General features: G+C 37.0%; 1 protein-coding gene across 2 annotated transcripts; it reads right to left on the bottom strand.

Moving 5' to 3' along the window:
• Nucleotides 1–1049: 1049 nt before the first annotated feature.
• Nucleotides 1050–19715, bottom strand: LOC141905683 (coiled-coil domain-containing protein 134-like). 2 transcript variants are annotated; one of them, XM_074794656.1, is made up of 6 exons: nt 19387–19707; nt 11468–11589; nt 9426–9510; nt 8722–8900; nt 5942–6013; nt 1050–5763 (listed from the first exon to the last, which is right to left on the bottom strand). In XM_074794656.1, the coding sequence occupies exons 1-6, from the start codon at nt 19634–19636 to the stop codon at nt 5665–5667; spliced, it is 807 nt and encodes a 268-aa protein (XP_074650757.1). In that variant the 5' UTR covers nt 19637–19707; the 3' UTR covers nt 1050–5664. The 2 variants fall into 2 exon arrangements, with proteins under 2 accessions (XP_074650757.1, XP_074650758.1); XM_074794657.1 differs by lacking the exon at nt 11468–11589 and having other exon boundaries at nt 19619–19715.
• Nucleotides 19716–20108: the final 393 nt, after the last annotated feature.

Below are 20108 nucleotides of genomic sequence, written 5' to 3' on the forward strand. Positions count from 1 at the left end.
GGACCTGAAATGTAGTCAGTTACTTGAGGATAACCCATCCAAAAAATGTCACCAAATTATCTTTAACCATCTATGAGATAGAGCCCGGAAATGAAAAATACATAACAGCTTTCAGTAACCTTGACCTTTGACCAACACGACCTGAAATCTAATCAGTTACCCACGGTCCCTATGATGACCCATCCATAGAATTTCAGTAGTTATCTTAAACTGTTTATGAGTTAAAGCCCAAAAATAGAGCATAAAAATAGCACCCCACTACTTAAGTCAATGGATTATTAAGCGAACCTTGAGACTATGACATCGATGGATTAACTGGAGTTTCTCATATTTCCTACTGACCTCAATAGATTACAGATGTTTCATACTTTTTCCCCTTTCAAGTGTATGCTCCCAACAGCTGTCAGCTGATATGGATTACGCATAAGAATTTACATAAAAATTGGACAACAGGACCATGCATTTGTCTACGGAATAAGTGAAAATTCGGATTATGGAGTACGAATTAGACACAGAATTTTAAAGTGAATAATGTTACTGAAAATTGAATTACCAATTTATTTATAAATGGAATAAGCACTTATACGGTTTAACCGGAGACGGATTAACCGAGGTTGACTGGTCCAGATATCAACAAGTCGACATTGATTTCGTTCGATTGTCTGAGGGTGGGTGCAGACAGCAGTATTAGCATCAATTCACATCACACTCAACTTGATCTACTGATCATGTGACTAAAGGTGATCCAATTCAATGACTTAAATTGTGACAGGTGCAGTATGTCGAGTTGTTGCTAGTGTGCGTGGGGAACATCTTTCAGCGTCAATGTCACTGATAAATTGTGTAGCGGCTCAAATGTTTTCGTGATTCAGTATGGATTTTTGAAATGTGAAGTCGTAAGTGATTTACATCTAAAAAAATCCAGCAACTTTGAAATCCTGTCGTGCTCCAATTGCTAATGAACAACTTCAGAAACTCAGAATTTTGCATTGTCTCCTTGCATGAATTAAATCAATGAAACTGATATCTTAATATATGTTTTATCTAGATTTTTTATTACAATAAGTCAATAACTTAAAAAATTCAAGTACAAATTGTACATTCTTTATACAAATATTGGTATGGCAAAAAATTCAATATTTTCCCGCTTATAAAGATAGATGTTTTATTGAATAGTGTGACTCATAGATACTAAAATAAGGACAGACCTGACAATGACTACTATTTGAGACTAGTTCTACTATTTGAGACTAGTTCTACTATTTCAAGAACTTTACTCGTAAAAAATATCAAAATACTCTCGGGAATTGGAATAATTTCAGGCTCATTTTCAATTGAACTACTATCTTTAATGTCAAATTACTCTAATTACTACAATTCCAGTAATCGGGAAGTCTGGTCTGTATAATAGCCTCGGCAACTTGGATAAACACTTTTAATAGAAACTGCTCTATGTACAAGACACACGATCAGCTTTGTCCACGAAATTTCATGCACACGTATGTACTTTGAAATAATAAAAAAGGCTGGTCCTGAAAGTGTCATTCAAAACATAACAGACTAATCGACCTAACAGGCTGAAGGAATTCCGAATGCAATCCTGCGGAATTCCCTGCTATGATATGAATTAGAAATTTTCTACTATATATAATTTGAGCCATAAAATTGGCCACAAATTGGGACGATTTAAAAATATCTTAGGAACCACTATTCCATGTGGATATTCTGATCAATATGAAAAGCAAACAGTAGTAGCAATTAACTCGATGATGAAAACAGGTCAGTGGTATCATTTCAAGACACATTCTTGCATGATATAGGCCTTATGCTAATTTTCTATCCGGAAATCCAGGGGTATGAACATATTCGCCAGGGCAGATCTAGCAACCAATGTTGAGGGTAACACAACTTTTAAACTAGGGGTCCAGGGACACCATGCCCACTTGGGATGGGGTTTCACATGCTCAACAATCTAACAAATCAATATTCAATGCCCCCTGGTGACCATATATTGAACCTAATGACCTGGAAACTCACTGCATTTACTCACACCAGAACCGAGAAATCGTGACTACATGCACTCTCACTGAATGAAAACATTGTCAAAAATGTCTTTTAGTCTTCAACATGCCTTGTGTATCCTGGCTGATTGACATGAAGGACCAAGGTGCATGTGTACAATTTCACACAACACCACATTTAATGTGTTTTGTCAAACAAATTTATCCGACACACAACAATTGTTTACTCATCACAGTTCATCAACCATGAAATAACATATCAACTTTGTAATCAAACTCATGGCATCTAATACTGGTAAGCTCGAAACCCCAATAAAATGAAAAAGAACAGCAGGAAGACATACTGACACCTGCCTGAACGGTTTTTATTTCATTTTTTGTAAACCAAGAATTAATTTTCAACCACTCAGATTGGCAGGTTTTTATTCTACTGGGTCACAGCCTAAGCTTTTTGCACCCGGCCAGAAATGAAAAACAAGGTATAAATTTTTTTTGGCCTTATGGATGGACAAATTGTTAATTATTCAATACTTAACTCCCCCCTGGTGCCAAGAACGAAGAATTGGGTGATCCCAATTCCATGTGAGGAGATATATCCTATGCCAGTGCTAATATAATTAAAAATCACAAATTTCGATGAAAAATGGCAAACCTTTAGGATGCAACGGGTCTCAGAATTCAGGCCAAAATTGAGATTTTTTGGTACAAACTAGGGGTCCAGGGACACCATGCCCAGTTGGGAAGTGGTTTCAAATGCTCAACAATCTAACAGTTTCAATATTCAACGCCCCCTGGTGACCATATACAACCAGAAAGAAACTTTCCATGATGGGTTTCTGTGTAATTGTTTCTGTTTCATTCACCGAACTCGCTGTCAAAAAGGCGATTCTCGATATAAATAGTAATGGGTTTTCCCCGCGGGATACCCGCTTTGGGAAAGGCACCTGAATCGATGCTACGAGTTCGAATCCCAATATTTAGACGTAATTTATTATTCTTTGAAATATTCTTAGAATTTCTATTTATGATAGGATGTGCAGGTTTTGATTTGGTAATGATGTTAATAAAAGTTAACCTCTTAAGGTATTGTTTTCTATCTATTATTTGTGACGGATTAGTTTTGATGCTCCTCACAACCCGCCCCACCACGTGTCACTTATTCATGGACACGCAGATTGTATCATTTGTAATAGGCCTACCACAGGAAAGAGTCCATGGCCTACCGTAGAATAGTAGGGCCTACCGATCACGCTATGTGCGATGAAAGTAGTGTTTGAATAAAACAAATTTTTAATGAAATAAACATTATTTATCATAATTAATCAATAGATCAGGTGCCGCCTAAATAATTGTTTGTTTCGTGAAATTTGTACAAAACTTTGCGACTTCGTCATGTCTTGTGACCCTGAAAATACTAGAAGAATCATCGGTAAGCTTATAAAACGGCGAGGTCAACATAGTAACAACAACTTCGGGGATTGAAAAAAAAAACTCGAAAGAATTATTTCTTATACTGATGAGTTATACTGATGGGAAATAGCGACCGTCATTGACACCGGTTATTTATCCATTCACTATCAAATGTGACGAGCCCAATAAATGATTGCGCATAGATTCGGCCTCTCAGCATTTAGCACAGCAGTTCCAAGAAGTGTTAAGACCGATCAGCGCGCGCGCTATCTAAAACCGGTGCTAGTACGATCAATATCTACAGGTATATACGTGTTCAGTATTACACAGCGAGTACCAGTATGTTGATCGAGCGTCGTCGTAGCAACGCGCTATACAGCGGCTTGAACTAGCGAGTAACGTTAATTATCTTTTAACCAAATTAGAGCACTTATAACCATCGGAATCAAATATAAACCAAGCTGCACCATCTACATCAAGTAGAGAATACCTGTGTGAAATTACAGAATTGTCGGTCCACACAAACAGCTTAAATCGTGTCATAAAGAAACATCCACAGACGGACAGACAGACAGACATGACGACGATGCCATAGATGGGTTCGTCTGACGACGAAACCCATCAAAAACCAATGACCTTGAAACTCACCACAATCATAAAACATGTCAGCAGCTACGATTTTGTAATTGATTGTGATAACAAAATATGCCTCGTTACCAATCTAATGTGGAAATTCTAAGTTATTCTACTATTCAACGCCCCCTGGTGACCATATTCAAACCCAATAACCTTGTAACTCACCACAATCATAGAACATGTCATGAACTACAACTTTGCAATTGATCATGGTAACAAAATATGCCTAGGTCCCAATATAATATGGAAATACTAGGTTATTCTACTATTCAACACCCCCTGGTGACCATATAGAATAACTGATTTCCTTAAAACTCACCAAAATCATAGACAATGTCATGAGCTACAACTTTGCAATTGATTGTGGTAACAAAATATGTATTGGTACAAATATAATATAGAAATACTAAGATATTGTATTATTCAACACCCCCTGGTGGCCAAATACAAAAACCAATGAACTTGAAACTCACCACAATCATAGAACATGTCATGAACTACAACTTTGCAATTGATCATGGTAACAAAATATGCCTAGGTCCCAATATAATAAGGAAATACTAGGTTATTCTACTATTCAACACCCCCTGGTGACCATATAGAATAACAAATTTCCTTAAAACTCACCAAAATCATAGACAATGTCATGAGCTACAACTTTGCAATTGATTGTGGTAACAAAATATGTATTGGTACAAATATAATATAGAAATACTAAGATATTGTATTATTCAACACCCCCTGGTGGCCAAATACAAAAACCAATGAACTTGAAACTCACCACAATCATAGAACACGTTATACGCTACAACTTTCTAATTCATTCTTGTAACAAAATATGCTTAGGTATCAATATAATGTCGAAAAACTTTTTCCCACCTACGAATGAGTACTAATGACACCAAGATGGCCGCCAATTGCGTCCTAATTGGCTGATCAAAAATACCTGTCTCAGGTATAAAACAGCCCTTTCCAAAGAATACCCATCAGCAATTGCAATGAGAAATGGCATTTGGGCACTTAAAAGGTCAATTATATACGAAAGATCAAGGTAATTGATCAAGGCGTCTTCAAAATTTTCCTCAAAAAGTTCAAAAAGAGTGCTGATTTTGGCAAACAACAATGGCTGCCAGTCGGCCATCTTCATTCTGACAGGGCCATTTTTGGGGCTGAAGATGCATGTGTCTAGGGTAGATACATGTGTAACCCAAATATCAAGACATTACATTGAAGCGTCTTCAAAACTTCCCAAAATAACTGGATTCCATCAACTGACCGACGGATGACGGACGAAAAGTGAACGCAATAGCCTGCTGGGACTAAAGTCCCAAGTGGGCTAAAAATGTGTCCTTTTTACTTTTGGGATTGAGAGAGATGACTAAAAGTGCCCTTTCTCTACCTTTGGTATTTATAGGGACGACTAAATGTGCCCTTGTTACTTTGGGAATGAGAAAAAAATTATAAATGGGCACAAAATTTTTGCAACGGTAGCACATGCCTACGATGCTAACGTCTGAATCTGCCCCTGATTCTAGAGGTAAGATGATTTGAAAGACCATCTAAATGCACAATGCGAAAACTAGAATAGATGCAGATATCATAATTCATTGCGAACGCTACTCATTCGTGGACCTTTCTTAATAGTTCGTTTCTTTTTCTTGCTTTTTCCTTCCTTGGCCATTTGTTTAGCTACCATCTGAAATTGGAAAATATTGCACTAAAAAATGTAATTCAAATGGAACTGTTCATGCGGTATGATGTGGTCCACGAAAGTGCCACTGACCTAGCGCTCAGGTTGGGAATGTTAACAGTGTAGCGATACTCAACAAAATTCCAATTTTGATATCAGATGTTAACTGGATCAGAACGCTTACCTTTTCATATTCTGCAGTATATGGGTTCACATAACTAGGATCTCGGTCAATAAAATTAAGTTCCTGCGCCATCTGAAAAACACCATAAATACTGTCATACAGGTGTAATACAATTCGGTGCAATGTCAGTGTAATCTCCCATTTTTCTTTCAAATTAAGAAAAAATTTCTTTCTAATCTCTCAAACATATTTTTAATAATACAATTACCGGTAGTAGTTTATATACACTCCTACTGTATATTTTGGTACATAGAAAGATCATGATAGAATATACCATCAAATGAAAGATATATTTCAGAAACACTAAACAAACATGTACCAAACAGTACTGAATTCAAATATTGCCAGCATGATGCAACAGTTTATTTCATTGAGCATCAATGGGCCACAATACCGGCATTCTCAACACTCTATGGTGGTAAGACGAAAAAATATCTTTTTTTGTCCTCCACGAAAATGTTCACAAACAAATCTTACTTCGCAAAAACAAACTTTTAACGTGCAAAAACGAAATAATCTGTTTTTGCACGAAAAACAAATCTTACCGCGAAAAAACAAACTTTTAACGCGCAAAAACTAATCTAACCGCGCAAAAACTAATTTTTAACGCTCAAAAACGTGAAAAAACATATATTCAAATAAATTACACGCTACTATGATGTCCCGCTGTCGCCATCAATTAGATTAAACAGTTACTAAATAAATAACTAATCTATGTTGTTGTCGTATTAATTAATTTCAAAAGAAAACTAACTTTATTAAAGATTACGACCCCTTGATAAATTAAATATATGCATATATCGCTTGATATTGTCTTCGACTGATCACAATACGATGAAGTTATATTGAGCTTGAATATTCCAATAGTTGAATTGGATTGACCGGCAACCCCATAACACATTGATGACGTAGGCATATCAGCCCACACACAACCATTAAGATAACGCGTAGTAGTTATTAATGTATATAAACATATAATGGTTTTTACGGCATCACAAAACCTGTTTGAAATATGAATAAAAACGTCGTCGTAATTTTCTGCTAGTTTTCTCCCTTACATATAGAGATTTATCTTCATTTTCTGAGAGAGATTCATTTTCTGAGAGACATTTCTAGCAAAACATTAGATTGGAATCTGCAGCACTTGGTACAAACGTTAGATAGAAATATCATGCGCGTTATATTTTTCACAAAAAACGAACTCCCATGTTAAACCATGCATCCAGAATTGTAGATACAGAATCATCTAAAATAAATAAAATTTGATGGTGTTCGTTTGTTAACATTGCTTTACGGCGCTCAGACCTCTTTGTTTCCCATGACTAACCCTATTGGATAGTATGTAATGTTTCAGCAGTTGGGTATTTTAGTTGGGTTAAATCGAACAAGCAATTTTCAGAATGTTCTATCAGTTCTATTTTATATTCAAACGTTATGTTAATGAGGACTGGGACAAGATTATCACGGAGTTACTGTTTAATATAGTAGATCATGACAGCGTAACATCATACCAGCAGGCGTGATATTCTTCTAATTTCACGACCACGCAAAAACAAAAGTTTGTTTCAGCACGCGTACAAACCTTCGTTTACGTGCAGGGGCAAAAACAAACTTTTAGCGCGTAAAACGGAATATTTCATTTTTGCCTGTTAAAAGTTTGTTTTTGCGCAGTAAGATTTGTTTTCGGAATATTTTGTTTTTGCGCGTTAAGTTTTTTTTTTTTTTTGCGGTAATATTTTTACCAGGTTGACTTATTCCTTATGATTTGCTTACACAGTAGACTCCGGTTACCTCGGATCTCTGGCGACCGTTGGGAAATTATCCGAGGTGATCGATGTCCGACCAGATCGGTGTTCACCGTAATAAAAAAGGTATTTCTAAAGAAAAGTGTTAAAAGGCTTAATACACTTAATTACCTGTGTTTGAATGATTATTGGGATTCTTATCGTCAATAAATGGGATTTAAGCCAACAGATTTTTTTTTTCTTATTCTTGATGATTATTACCTATTTCATAGAATTCGATCACTTCTTGTTTTTTTCAACGCTGTGTGCCTGCAGTTTCTGCTTCGAATGCGTAGATCAATGAGTGAGTTAGTTGCATGAATGAATGAGTACTATGTGTGTGATTGAATGTATAAATGAAAATAATACCGTAGAATGTAGGTCAGGTCACTGTCGGAAATAAATACATGTTCCGGTCGATACTCAGAATGACCCATAAGAAAACACACGCGCGCTCTCAGTGTCCGAGGTGGGCGATAAAACGATCGTTTGTTCCAGTAAAAACCTCCGAGTTGAATGATAATCCGACCTGATCGGCTCGAGCCAAGCGATATATTGTAATTGAGGATGTGTTACAGCAAAAAGGGTATTCATTTTTAATCCGAGGCAACCGATTATCCGAGACAGTCGGCTCCGAGGCAACCGGAGTTTACAGTACCAACCATCCTTTATATTTAAACTATATGGCCAGACACGTTCAAAATGAAATTAATTGACGCAGACCGGTTTTTTGGTAATGTAAATTAGATGGGTGAAACATAACATGAAGTCATCAGTTGCAACGTCGTTTGTATACAAGGTAGGACCTTCATGGTCCCTTTGACTCATTCCATGAATATGGATGGGTGGTTCATGTGTCAGAGATATTGCAATATTTCTCACAAGATTACTAGATTAGGGTAACTTTTGCGAATCTTGGAACGAGCACATCCTACTATCTTACTAAAGAAGCAAAAACTCCAGAACTTATTATGTAATAGAGGATCAAGTACTCACCAGATTCAAAAGTTCATTATCAGTACTGGCAAATATGCTGGAACTGTTACTGAAACTAACGGCCCAACCCATCAGCAGCACCCATTCTTTATTACCATCATAGATTTTATGAGTTATATCTGGGAGTCTGAGTGCGAGGTCCCCGAAAAAGGCTGTGTTCTCCACGACATTCGAAAATGCTGAAAGATAAGAAAAGTCTGCGGTTAAGAAAACTGGACATCCTTTTCTATTCCTCAAGTGCTCCTACGTGATAGAATTCATCAGGTCTACAGACCCCTTAGCAAGCATGCGCTTACAATCACCCTGATGAGTCCATTGCCAACGTTTTACGTAAACAACAAATGATTTAATTTCATAAGTAATGTTTTCAGTGCCAATACACATAGCAACTATTAAGAGCCTATCCTAAATCTATGCGTACAGGTGGAAAGTGGCAATGAGGATAAATACATAAAGGTAATGTTTGGGCTTTGAACCCATGACTAAGCACACCAAAGTCGAACGCTCTAACCACATGCCCATAGCTTTTCAAGTGGCAGATTCAGGCCAAGATCCGAGGGTCTCATAATACATTTTAAGGACAGAACTGTAAGGGGTAGATGCACTTTTACAATTTTCTTTTCACATGGTGGAATGAATTCAGTCTCAGCTCCCACTACAGTAGACATTTCAAGTGAAGTTAAAGAATTCCCACACATATTTACCATCTCTGACGGTTTCATTAGTCGGCAAAGGATCGCCTGGTGAGAAACCAACCTCTTGTAACGTAGCCTTACTTGATCCTAAAACCTGGAAAAAACCCGTTAATGAAATTCCAGTTTGAAAGGAAAAATGTGACATAAAATTGTCAAATTTTGCTAGTGTATGATTGTAACTGCTGCAGTAGAGAAATCAATCCCATTCAAGCATTTATCATTGCAGGCCCTATCTTGGGGGAGGGGGGAGAGTTCTATTATTATCATGAAAGTGGAACTTAGATGCGGGGCAAACACCACCTAAGACGCATCATGCTCCCTCAAAAGATGAAATTTAGGTAAAACAAGGTGCATTGTTTACTTTTTCTGATATTGGCGTGGAAGCAGATAAAATTCCTTCAGTTCTTCAAATCACCTGGTTCCCAAAAAATTGTCCTATTATTAAGGACCTTCTATGAAAGAGTCATGTCCAAGTTTATCAGTATTTTCAAAAATTTTCCAGTAGTCCCCAATTTTCAAACCAGATGGCGTTTTAAAAATCTGAATTGAGGTCATAAAAATCTGTATTAGGGTAAATGGCGTCGGAACAAAATTTGTATCCCGACTTCTGAAACTATACTAGTGCGCCATCTTCATCTTAGTACAGATGGCACAGTATTGCTGTGTCATATTGAGAGTATAATTTGACCAGTATGATTCTGAGAGATTTAAGAAGGAGCGATGCAATTTGCTATAAAAACTATTAATTTTTTCCGTAATTTATCAAATTTTTTTCAGTATTCTTAGGGGAATTAAAAACTGTTACAATTTTCCAAAAACATAACGCCGTATTTTCACATGATTTCATGGAACAGTTAAGGAAAAATCATAACAGTTGGCAGCTCTGTACAAATGAGTCAGTTTCTTAACTAGGGGTCCAGGGACACCATGCCCACTTGGGAAGTGATTTCCAAATGCTCAACTGTCTCGGGTATAAAAGATAACTTTCCAAAGAATACCAATCATAAATGAAAAATGGCAAACCAGTAGGAAGCTACATGACTCAGAATTCGGGCCAAAATTGGCATTTTTGGATGCAAAAAAGGTCAAAAGGACGGCTATCTTGAGTCCTATTGACCCAGTTTTTCTTACACTGATGGGCCCTTGGGGGATTTAAATATATAAGAAAGATCAAGGTAATTAATCAAAGAGTCTTCAAAATTTCCCCCAAAAACTTGAAAAATGTGCAAAAAGTGCAGATTTTGGCTGCCAGTCGGCCATCTTGATTCTGACAGGGCCAGATTTTGGGCTGAAGATGTGTCTAGGGTAGATACATGCATAAACCAAATATCAAGACATTAAATTGAAGCCTCTTTAAACTTCCCATAATAACTGGATTCCATCCACGGACGGATGAACACTATAATGAACGCGCGGATTACGGGGTTAAAGTGAACGCAATAGCCCGCTGGGGCTAAAGTCCCAAGTGGGCTAAAAACCATGAAGTTTTCTTTAGGCTGTTCAGACCCCCGAACCTCCCCTCATACTGGCCTGCATTGCAATAGATAGTGGCAATAAATGACTTAATGGAATTTCTAAATGCCCACATGAGGCTTGATGAGCAAAAATTGGATTGAATATAGTAACCGAATGTCCAGGGAGCAGTTTGAGACCATGGTACTTCGTAAATGTAATCACACGGCTCTTTTTCTAACATTTGGATTACTAATCCACTATTAGGAGCATCTATTTAGACTTAGCAATTGCAAATTCTGGAATGTGTTTAAATCAAAGGGATTTTTGATATTCTGTTAAGCCAGTATCAATGCAAATACGACAACGCCTCATAATCAAAGCATATAGCAAAGCATACAGTAGACTCTAAAATCCAATCAATTTGTTTTACTGTTAAAATTGGATGTTTGTAGAAATATTTTTGTGAAACTAACTAGGCCCATATGAATATCACCAATATAATAGTACTCGGATATCACTCAAGTCAGACAAATTTTGAGGGTCCCAAAAGGTGCAGTTTTAGCGGTGTCTACAGTATAGGCCTACCTGAAGTTTACCTTAAAGAGTTTTTCAATTCCCATTGACAGCATTTTATATTGTTTCTCATACGTGTCTATACCAAGAAGAGCAGTAAGTGCTTGTTGATGAATTTTACGTTGCTGTTTGAAGAGTTTCAGATCTGGTTATAACACGGTCAAGGAAAGATTTCTTAAAACCTTCATAACAAAACAGTGTCCAATACATTTTCTTTTAGACAGCCTGAATGTTGCGCTAATCTGAAGTTTTGATTTTGTTGTCCTTCGATATTTTTGATATGTCTATATCCCTTTCCAAAGGCAAAGTATACTGGTACCCATTTCAAATCTCAATGGAATATGTCTGACAATAAAAAGCCACTAACCTCTCATTCAGGATAAAAATTACCTTCTGCCTAATGCTTACTCAAAGCAGTTGAACATTCTACGGATAGGTTTAGGGTTCATTTTAGTGCTAGGGTTAGGTTTAGTCTATAGGCCTATATCATTTGGTTAAACTAGGGGTCCAGGGACACCATGCCCACTTGGGAAGTGGTTTCAAATGCTCAACAATCTAACAATTTCAATATTCAACGCCCCCTGGTGACCATTTACAAAAACCAACGACCTTGAAACTCACCACAATCATAGAACATGTCAGCAGCTACGATTTTGTAATTGATTGTGATAACAAAATATGCCTCGTTACCAATTTAATATGGAAATACTAAGTCATTCTACTATTCAACGCCCCCTGGTGACCATATTCAAAACCCAATGACCTCGAAACTCACCACAATCTTAGAACATGTCATGAACTACAACTTTGCAATTGATCATGGTAACAAAATATGCCTAGGTACCAATATAATAAGGAAATACTAAGTTATTCTACTATTCAACGCCCCTGGTGACCATATAGAAAAACTAATGTCCTTAAAACTCGCAACAATCATAGGTGATGTCATGAGCTACAACTTTCCAATTGATGTGGTTACAAAATATGCATAGGTACGAATATAATAAAGAAATGCTAAGATATTGTATTATTCAACGCCCCCTGGTGGCCATATACGAAATCCAATTACCTTGAAACTCACCACAATCATAGAACACGTTATTAGCTACAACTTTCTAATTGATTGTGGTAGCAAAATACGCTTAGGTATCAATATAATGTGGAAAAACTTTTTCCCACTTACGAATGAGTACTGGTGACACAAAGATGGCCGCCAATTGCGTCATAATTGGCTGATGAAAAATACCTGTCTCAGGTATAAAACATCCCTTTCCATAGAATACCCATCACAAATTGCAATGAGAAATGGCAAACCAGTAGGAAGCTACAGGACTCAGAATTCGGGCCAAAATTAACATTTTTGGGCACTAAAAAGGTCATAGGACGGCCATCTTGAGTCCGACCGACCCAATTTTTGTTATGTTGATGGGCCCTGGGTGGATTCACATATATCCGAAAGACCAAGGTAATTGATCAAAGCGTCTTCAAAATTTCCCTCAAAAACTTCAAAAATGTGTAAAAAGTGCTGATTTTGGCAAACAACAATGGCTGCCAGCCGGCCATCTTGAATCTGACAGGGCCAGTTTTTGGGCTGAAGATGTGTCTAGGGTAGATACATGTAAAAACCAAATATCAAGACATTACCTTGAAGCGTCTTCAAAACTTCCCAAAATAACTGGATTCCGTCTACGGACGGACGGACGGACGGACGGACGGACGGACGGACGGACGGACGACAAACGGACGGACGACGGACGAAAAGTGAACTCAATAGTCCGCTGGGACTAAAGTCCCAAGTGGGCTAAAAATTAGGTGGAAGTGAAAGTCAGTGAGCCTGATTGGACTAGTGGGAAGACATTGCACTGAAGTCTTTTTTTTTTGCTGACATTGATTTTTTGGGGATATTTCTTTTAATCTTTGGAACACATACCTCAGTTCAGTCTCAATAGGACCAGTGAAACTGCGCAGTTTAAATAAACGACCATTTTTATCCACTATGCAATGTTTTGAGCTAAAAAGTTTTCTTTAACTAATTAGAATCAGAGAATAAAGACCCAATATTATGAACCAAATCAGTTGAATCTACATGTACGAGGTAAAATGGTTTGACTTGCTCATTCTTTAGTAAACTAGGGGTCCAGGGACACCGTGCCCACTTGGAAAGTGGTTTCAAATGCTCAACAATCTAACAATTTCAATATTCAACGGCCCCTGGTAACCATATACAAAAACCAATGACCTTGAAACTCACCACGATCATAGAAAATGTCAGCAGCTACAATTTTGCAATTGGCTGTGATAACAACATATGCCTTGGTACCAATATAATAAGGAAATACTAAATTATTCTACAATTCAATGCCCCCTTGAAACTCACCGCAATCATAGAATATGTCATGAGCTACAATTTAGCAATTGATTATGGTAACAAAATATGCCTAGGTACCAATATAATAAGGAAATACTAAGTTATTCTACTTATACAACACCCCCTGGTGACCATATAGAATAGCCTATGACCGTGAAACTCACCACAATCATAGAACATGTCCTGAGCTACAACTTTGCAATTGATTGTGGTAACAAAATATGCATAGGTACGAATATAATATCGAAATACTAAGTTATTATATTATTCAATGCCCCCTGGTGGCCATATACAACTAGGGGTCCAGGGACACCATGCCCACTTGGGAAATGGTTTCAAATGTTCAACAATCTAACAATTTCAATATTCAACACCCCCTGGTGACCACGTACAAAAACCAGACCTTGAAACTCACCAATCATAGAACATATCAGCAGCTACAATTTTGTAATTGATTGTGGTAAAAAAATATGCCTCGTTACCAATTTAATATGGAAATACTAAGTTATTCTACTATTCAACGCCCCCTGGTGACCATATTCAAAACCCAATGACCTTGAAACTCACCACAATCATAGAACATGTCATGAAATACAACTTTGCAATTAATCATGGTAACAAAACATGCCTAGGTACCAATATAATAAGGAAATACTAAGTTATTCTACTGTTCAATGCCCCCTGGTTACCATATAGAATAACCAATGTCCTTGGTATTGGTATAGTAGAATTTCTAAATTCTTCAAATAGCAAGTTACAGATATTAAACCTATGGTAGTGTGACCTCTATAGAAAATGTTACACATTCAAAAATTAATTTTTTTAATTTATGCTAATTTATGCTAATTAGGTGGGTTTTTATGCGCAATTAGAGGGGTTTACGAAAAACACTCCAAAAGATAAATCAATTGATATATTGATATAATTCATTCAGCATTCGGTTCATAACTAACATGGCTAGTGCTTGTGCCTCTATCTAGTGTTTACACAAGTTATATTTTTCAAAAAATTATTTCAAAGTTGAAACTACACAATTTTTCAGAAATTTTCTACCTAATTATATATTCATAGAGGTACCTAGCCTACCATAACGTAGATATTAACTTTTCCAAGGCACATGCACTAGCTTTATGGATAACAAGTATTTCAAATTTCAAGGCTCTACCTCAAATACTTTTTCCAAAATCATGTTTTCGGTAATGTGCGTCGGCCGTAAATGATGATTGCGAGAAAACACCAATTTTTTTAAATTTCTCAAGGAATTTGACTTAATTTATCTAAAATACAACACTTTAGTAGGTTACACCTATCAAATTGTTCATTTGAATGCTGGTTACCCTGCAGGAAGCTCCTGTGCCACCATATTGTGCAGAAGTTGCCAAAATTTTCATCCTGATGCTGAATTTATTGCATTCACCCTTGGTGGCCGGCAACTTTTAGCAGGGGGGTGGGCTGATTGGATTACCCGTAAACTTTTTTTCTTTTTCTTTGAATGTTTCTAACTTTCCTCATTGATAGATAACAGTTTAAAGTTAATCATTTTACCACTTAAAAGCCCAATGAAGCATGTATTCACGAGACTAAAGCAAAATATGCTATGAATTTCTGTAAAGTCAAAATTCTGGAAAATTTCATGATTTTCATTTCTTTCAAAAAATGATACCCAACAACTTACAGATCAATGTTTTGGGTTATAAAGTCTATTGTGAATCTATTGTAGATGGCAGCACTGTACGGGTATAAATAGTATCGGTTTAACACCTCTAGAAGTAACTTAGAACACGTTGCTAAGGGTCGTTGCTAAGGGCTTTGAGATTGGAGGGATCTTGTTTGACCCCCAAAAACATGCCTTTACCGTTATCTGACCACTCCAAAAATTTCGGAGGTCATTCTACCCACCTATAGTGTTCAATATCAGTGCTTTTTAAAAAACTGAGAAATTTAAGATTTTCTCTGAAATTCTAGTATACCAATACCTTAAAACTCACCACAATCATAGACGATGTCATGAGCTACAACTTTGCAATGGATTGTGGTTACAAAATATGCATTGGTACAAATATAATATAGAAATACTAAGATATGTATTATTCAACGCCCCCTGGTGCCCATATACAAAAACCAATGACCTTGAAACTCACAACAATCATGGAGCACGTCATAAGCTACTTTCTAATTCATTGTGGTAGCAAAATATGCTAAGGTATCAATATGATGTCGAAAAACTTTTTCCCACCTATAAATGAGTACTGATCACACCAAGATGGCCACCAATTGCGTCATAATTGGCTGATCAAAAACAACTGTCTCAGGTATAAAACATCCCTTTCCAAAGAATACCCACCACAAATTGCAATGAGAAATGGCACACCAGTAGGAAGCTTCAGGACTCAGAATTCGGGGCAAAATAGACATTTTTGGGCACTTAAAAGGTCATAGGATGGCCATCTTGAGTCCGATCGACCCAATTTCTGTTATGCTGATTGATCCTGGGAAGATTCAAATATACCCGAAAGATCAAGGTAATTGATAGAAGTGTCTTCAAAATTTCCCTCAAAAAGTTCAAAAATATGTAAAAAGTGCTGATTTTGGCGAACAACAATGGCTGCCAGTCGGCCATCTTGATTCTGACAGGGCCAGTTTTTGGGCTGAAGATGTGTCTAGGGTAGATACATGTGTAACCCACATATCAAGACATTCATTGAAGCGTCTTCAAAACTTCCTAAAATAACTGGATTCCGTCTAAGGACGGATGACGGACGAGAAGTAAACGCAATAGCCCGCTGGGACTTAAGGCCCAAGTGGGCTAAAAACCAATGATTTGACACTCACCAAAATCATAGAATATGTTAAGAGCTACAACTTTGCAATTGATTGTGGTAACAAAATATGGTTAGGTATCAATATGTGGAACTTTTTTTTACACATGATGACACCATGGCTGCCAATTGCGTGATAATTGGCTGATCAAAAATACCTTTCGAGGTATTAAAGATCCCTTTCCATAGAATAGCCACCACAAATTTCAATGAAAAATGGTGAACCAGTAGGAAGCTGCAGGACTCTGAATTCGGACCGAAAGTGACTTTTTTGGGCATAAAAATGGTCACACAGGACCGTCATCTTGTGCCTGATCGACCCAATTTTTTCCTATGCTGATGGGTCCTTGGGGGATACAATTACATATGAAAGATCAAGATATTTGATAAAAGCGTCTTCGAAATTTCCCTCGAAAACTTGAAATATGTGTAAAAAGTGATGATTTTGGCGAACGGCAATGGCTGCCAGTCGGCCATCTTGAATCTGACAGGGCCAGTATTTGGGCTAAAGATGTGTCTAGGGTAGATACATGTGTAACCCAAATATAAAGGCATTACATTGAAGCGTCTTCAAAACTTCCTAAAATAACTGGATTCTGTCTACGGACGAATGGACGGACGGACGAAAAGTGAACGCAAATAGCCCGCTGGGACTAAAGTAGACTATTGATCCATTCCAGGCTTCAAGAAAGAAATATAAATGTACAGAATTTCCGATGGCAACTGTATTTAAATTCTGTTCTTTCTGTATACCTAATAAATATATACATACATGTATCCCAAATTGTTTCGAAAATGTTTGTTTTATTTTGAAATGAATCTAGATACAGCTGTATTGATTTTGAGTGTTGTAACATCATCGGCCACCAATTCATTCAATCACTAGGCCTACCCATCACAAGTCCAATTAGCTGGGAGGCATCGAAGATGTTAATTACCTTCAATTAACCAACATCATATGCAGTCCAATATATTCCTCAACCATTCTATGCTTTATTAGGCAAGATAAGACCATGGGCAAAACTTAAAACTACATTTTTGATACACTAGTTTATACATCCATGATTGATTTGTCTTATGAGAATGATAATTATAATAATAATTTTATTTTTATTTTTAACATATAATATTTACACATCCGTTCACCTCAGCAAATTATTTTATTCCGAAAAAAGTACCGTGCAGACACTAGGGAAAACGTCTAAGCGGGTGGGGGAATCCTCATATATAACAAGTGGACTGCCAATAATGGCTTAATAGTTTATGATTATAAAACTAGCTACGCCAAAAACGGCGGAATACGCCAGAAATGGCGAATGTTTTTTATGTGTACCCATGGCAATGTTTAATTGAAAACTTTATAATAGTTTTTAAAACTAGTTCCCAAATCTATTTTTAACAAAAATCATGATTAATAAACTTGTTTCATGCTGTAGTAGTTTTGAGAGTTTTCCCGGAGTTTTTGGGCTGCATATGACGTAATCATTTAGAAAAACGTGAATTTGACCACTTTACCTAGCTCAAAAATTTCCATCCTAGCGTCATATGAAAGCTTATCGTCTGCTCGAGATTATGACGTAATCGGCAACATGCGCTAATTTGACCGGAAGTGGGCAAAAAACTTTAAAGCAAAACTCGAAACTTAGTGAGCTGAAACTGGCTGATTAAGCCATAAAGGACTGTAAAAGTTTCAAAACTGAGTGATCCATAAACGGCTGATTTTGCCGTTATTGGCGGAAAACGCCAAAATTGGCAGAATAAGCCGTTTTTGGAAAGTGTTCCTGACTGATACATTGGATTAACAGATTATCGTTTGTACATTACCTACAACTCTGATACAAGCCCCTGTGGTACTAGTCAGTAACCTGTCTGTGGTTTAGTTTCACAATCGGATATTTTCACAAACCACAGTCAGGAATGGGAAGGTCATTTTTGTATGAAATCTTCGTCAGCCAATTTGACTGACGAGTAATTTGCCTGGCATTTCATTGTCTCTTAAGATATCCGTCTATTTTTTGTTGTAATCGACGCACAACAGATTCGTAGTTTGTCTGATACCTATAACACCTCACCTGACGATCTTAATCCATGTGCAAATCGGCCGTAAAGTGAGAGTAAATTTCCGTCGGGTCAACAGCTGCCATTTTGAAAATTACTGGAGGTGCTGGCACCTGTGGACTGAGGCGAGGACAACAGCACAAACTAACGAAGCGAAACGACGAAATTGAAAAAAATTAAGAAATCAACACTTATTCACATTTTTCTTTTACCAGAATTTATTATTTCATTATTTATTATGGAAAACACGAAGATTTGATATATAAGTTGGAAAACCATCAAAAATAAAAATTGTCGTTTCGTCTCGGAAGTTTTATATAAATCCTTGTAGGTCCCCTTGTCTTATCATGCCACATGTGCAATACAGAGAAATGGCGGCCAATGGCGAAATTGGTGGAGAAATTAATTAATTTCTCAAAATAATGTTGATTAACCACTCGAAACATACATAAAATTGGATTATTTCGAAAGGTACCTGTGTTAGTTTGTGAATTAAGCCATTAATTGTGGACTAAAGTGAATAGAAAGTATACTTTTGAAGTGTTACTTTTTTCAACCGTGTTTTGGTCCTTGTCATCCCTAACGTTGGTATAAGCCCATCCGATTATAAAAAGCTTACCACCAACGATTAGGAAACTAACTACTGTGGTACAAACCAGTTTGAAATCAGCTGCCTAAATTGTTATATAAAAGATACACATTTTGAGATCATTGACATTCTGATGATCAGTTGATGTAGGCGGCGGTGTTTTTCCAGTGTTACTGTTAGGATTGAATGATGTTCGTTCTTCGTTCTCTGATACTTCTTCATCATGCGGCCCTTTTTTTCCTTCTTCGACTTCTATACGTTGATTTTCGTCGCATTTTGTCAAATCCAAACCACTAATCAGTAGAACGAGTATAATGACATGCATATACGGCATTCTTACGTTGGAAAGCATTTCCATTAACACGCATCCTTATGGTAATAATACCGGCAATAGAGAGACGTGTCAAACGATCAGCAGTCGCGCGTAGGGGTTTCCTAACCTGGTTTTTACTATGGGAATCCCCATTTCAAGTATAAGGGCGTTTCCGAGAATATTAAATCGTGCTTATTCGATAAACAAATACAAATTCAAATGACTTTATTGAGCCTCAATGTAACGGAGGCATCAGTGGTAAATGGCGGGAATACAATAAAGTAATATACAAAAGACAGACATATAAGGTATAATACAAGGAGGCGAGAGAAATACAATACATTGAATGATAATATCATATGAAGATTAAGCTTCTTCATACGATTCATTGGTGCACGGAACCGAGTACCGCCGCCACGCCCATGCCGAACTTTCTCGTGAATCCATTGTCGCGCATGACAGCCATCGTCGCATTGTTGGAGCTCGCGCGCTATTGAGTTTTGTGTTAGTGATTTGA

Source organism: Tubulanus polymorphus, chromosome 5, assembly GCF_964204645.1.
Source record: "Tubulanus polymorphus chromosome 5, tnTubPoly1.2, whole genome shotgun sequence".
In the NCBI taxonomy this organism is placed as follows: Eukaryota; Metazoa; Nemertea; class Palaeonemertea; order Tubulaniformes; family Tubulanidae; genus Tubulanus; species Tubulanus polymorphus.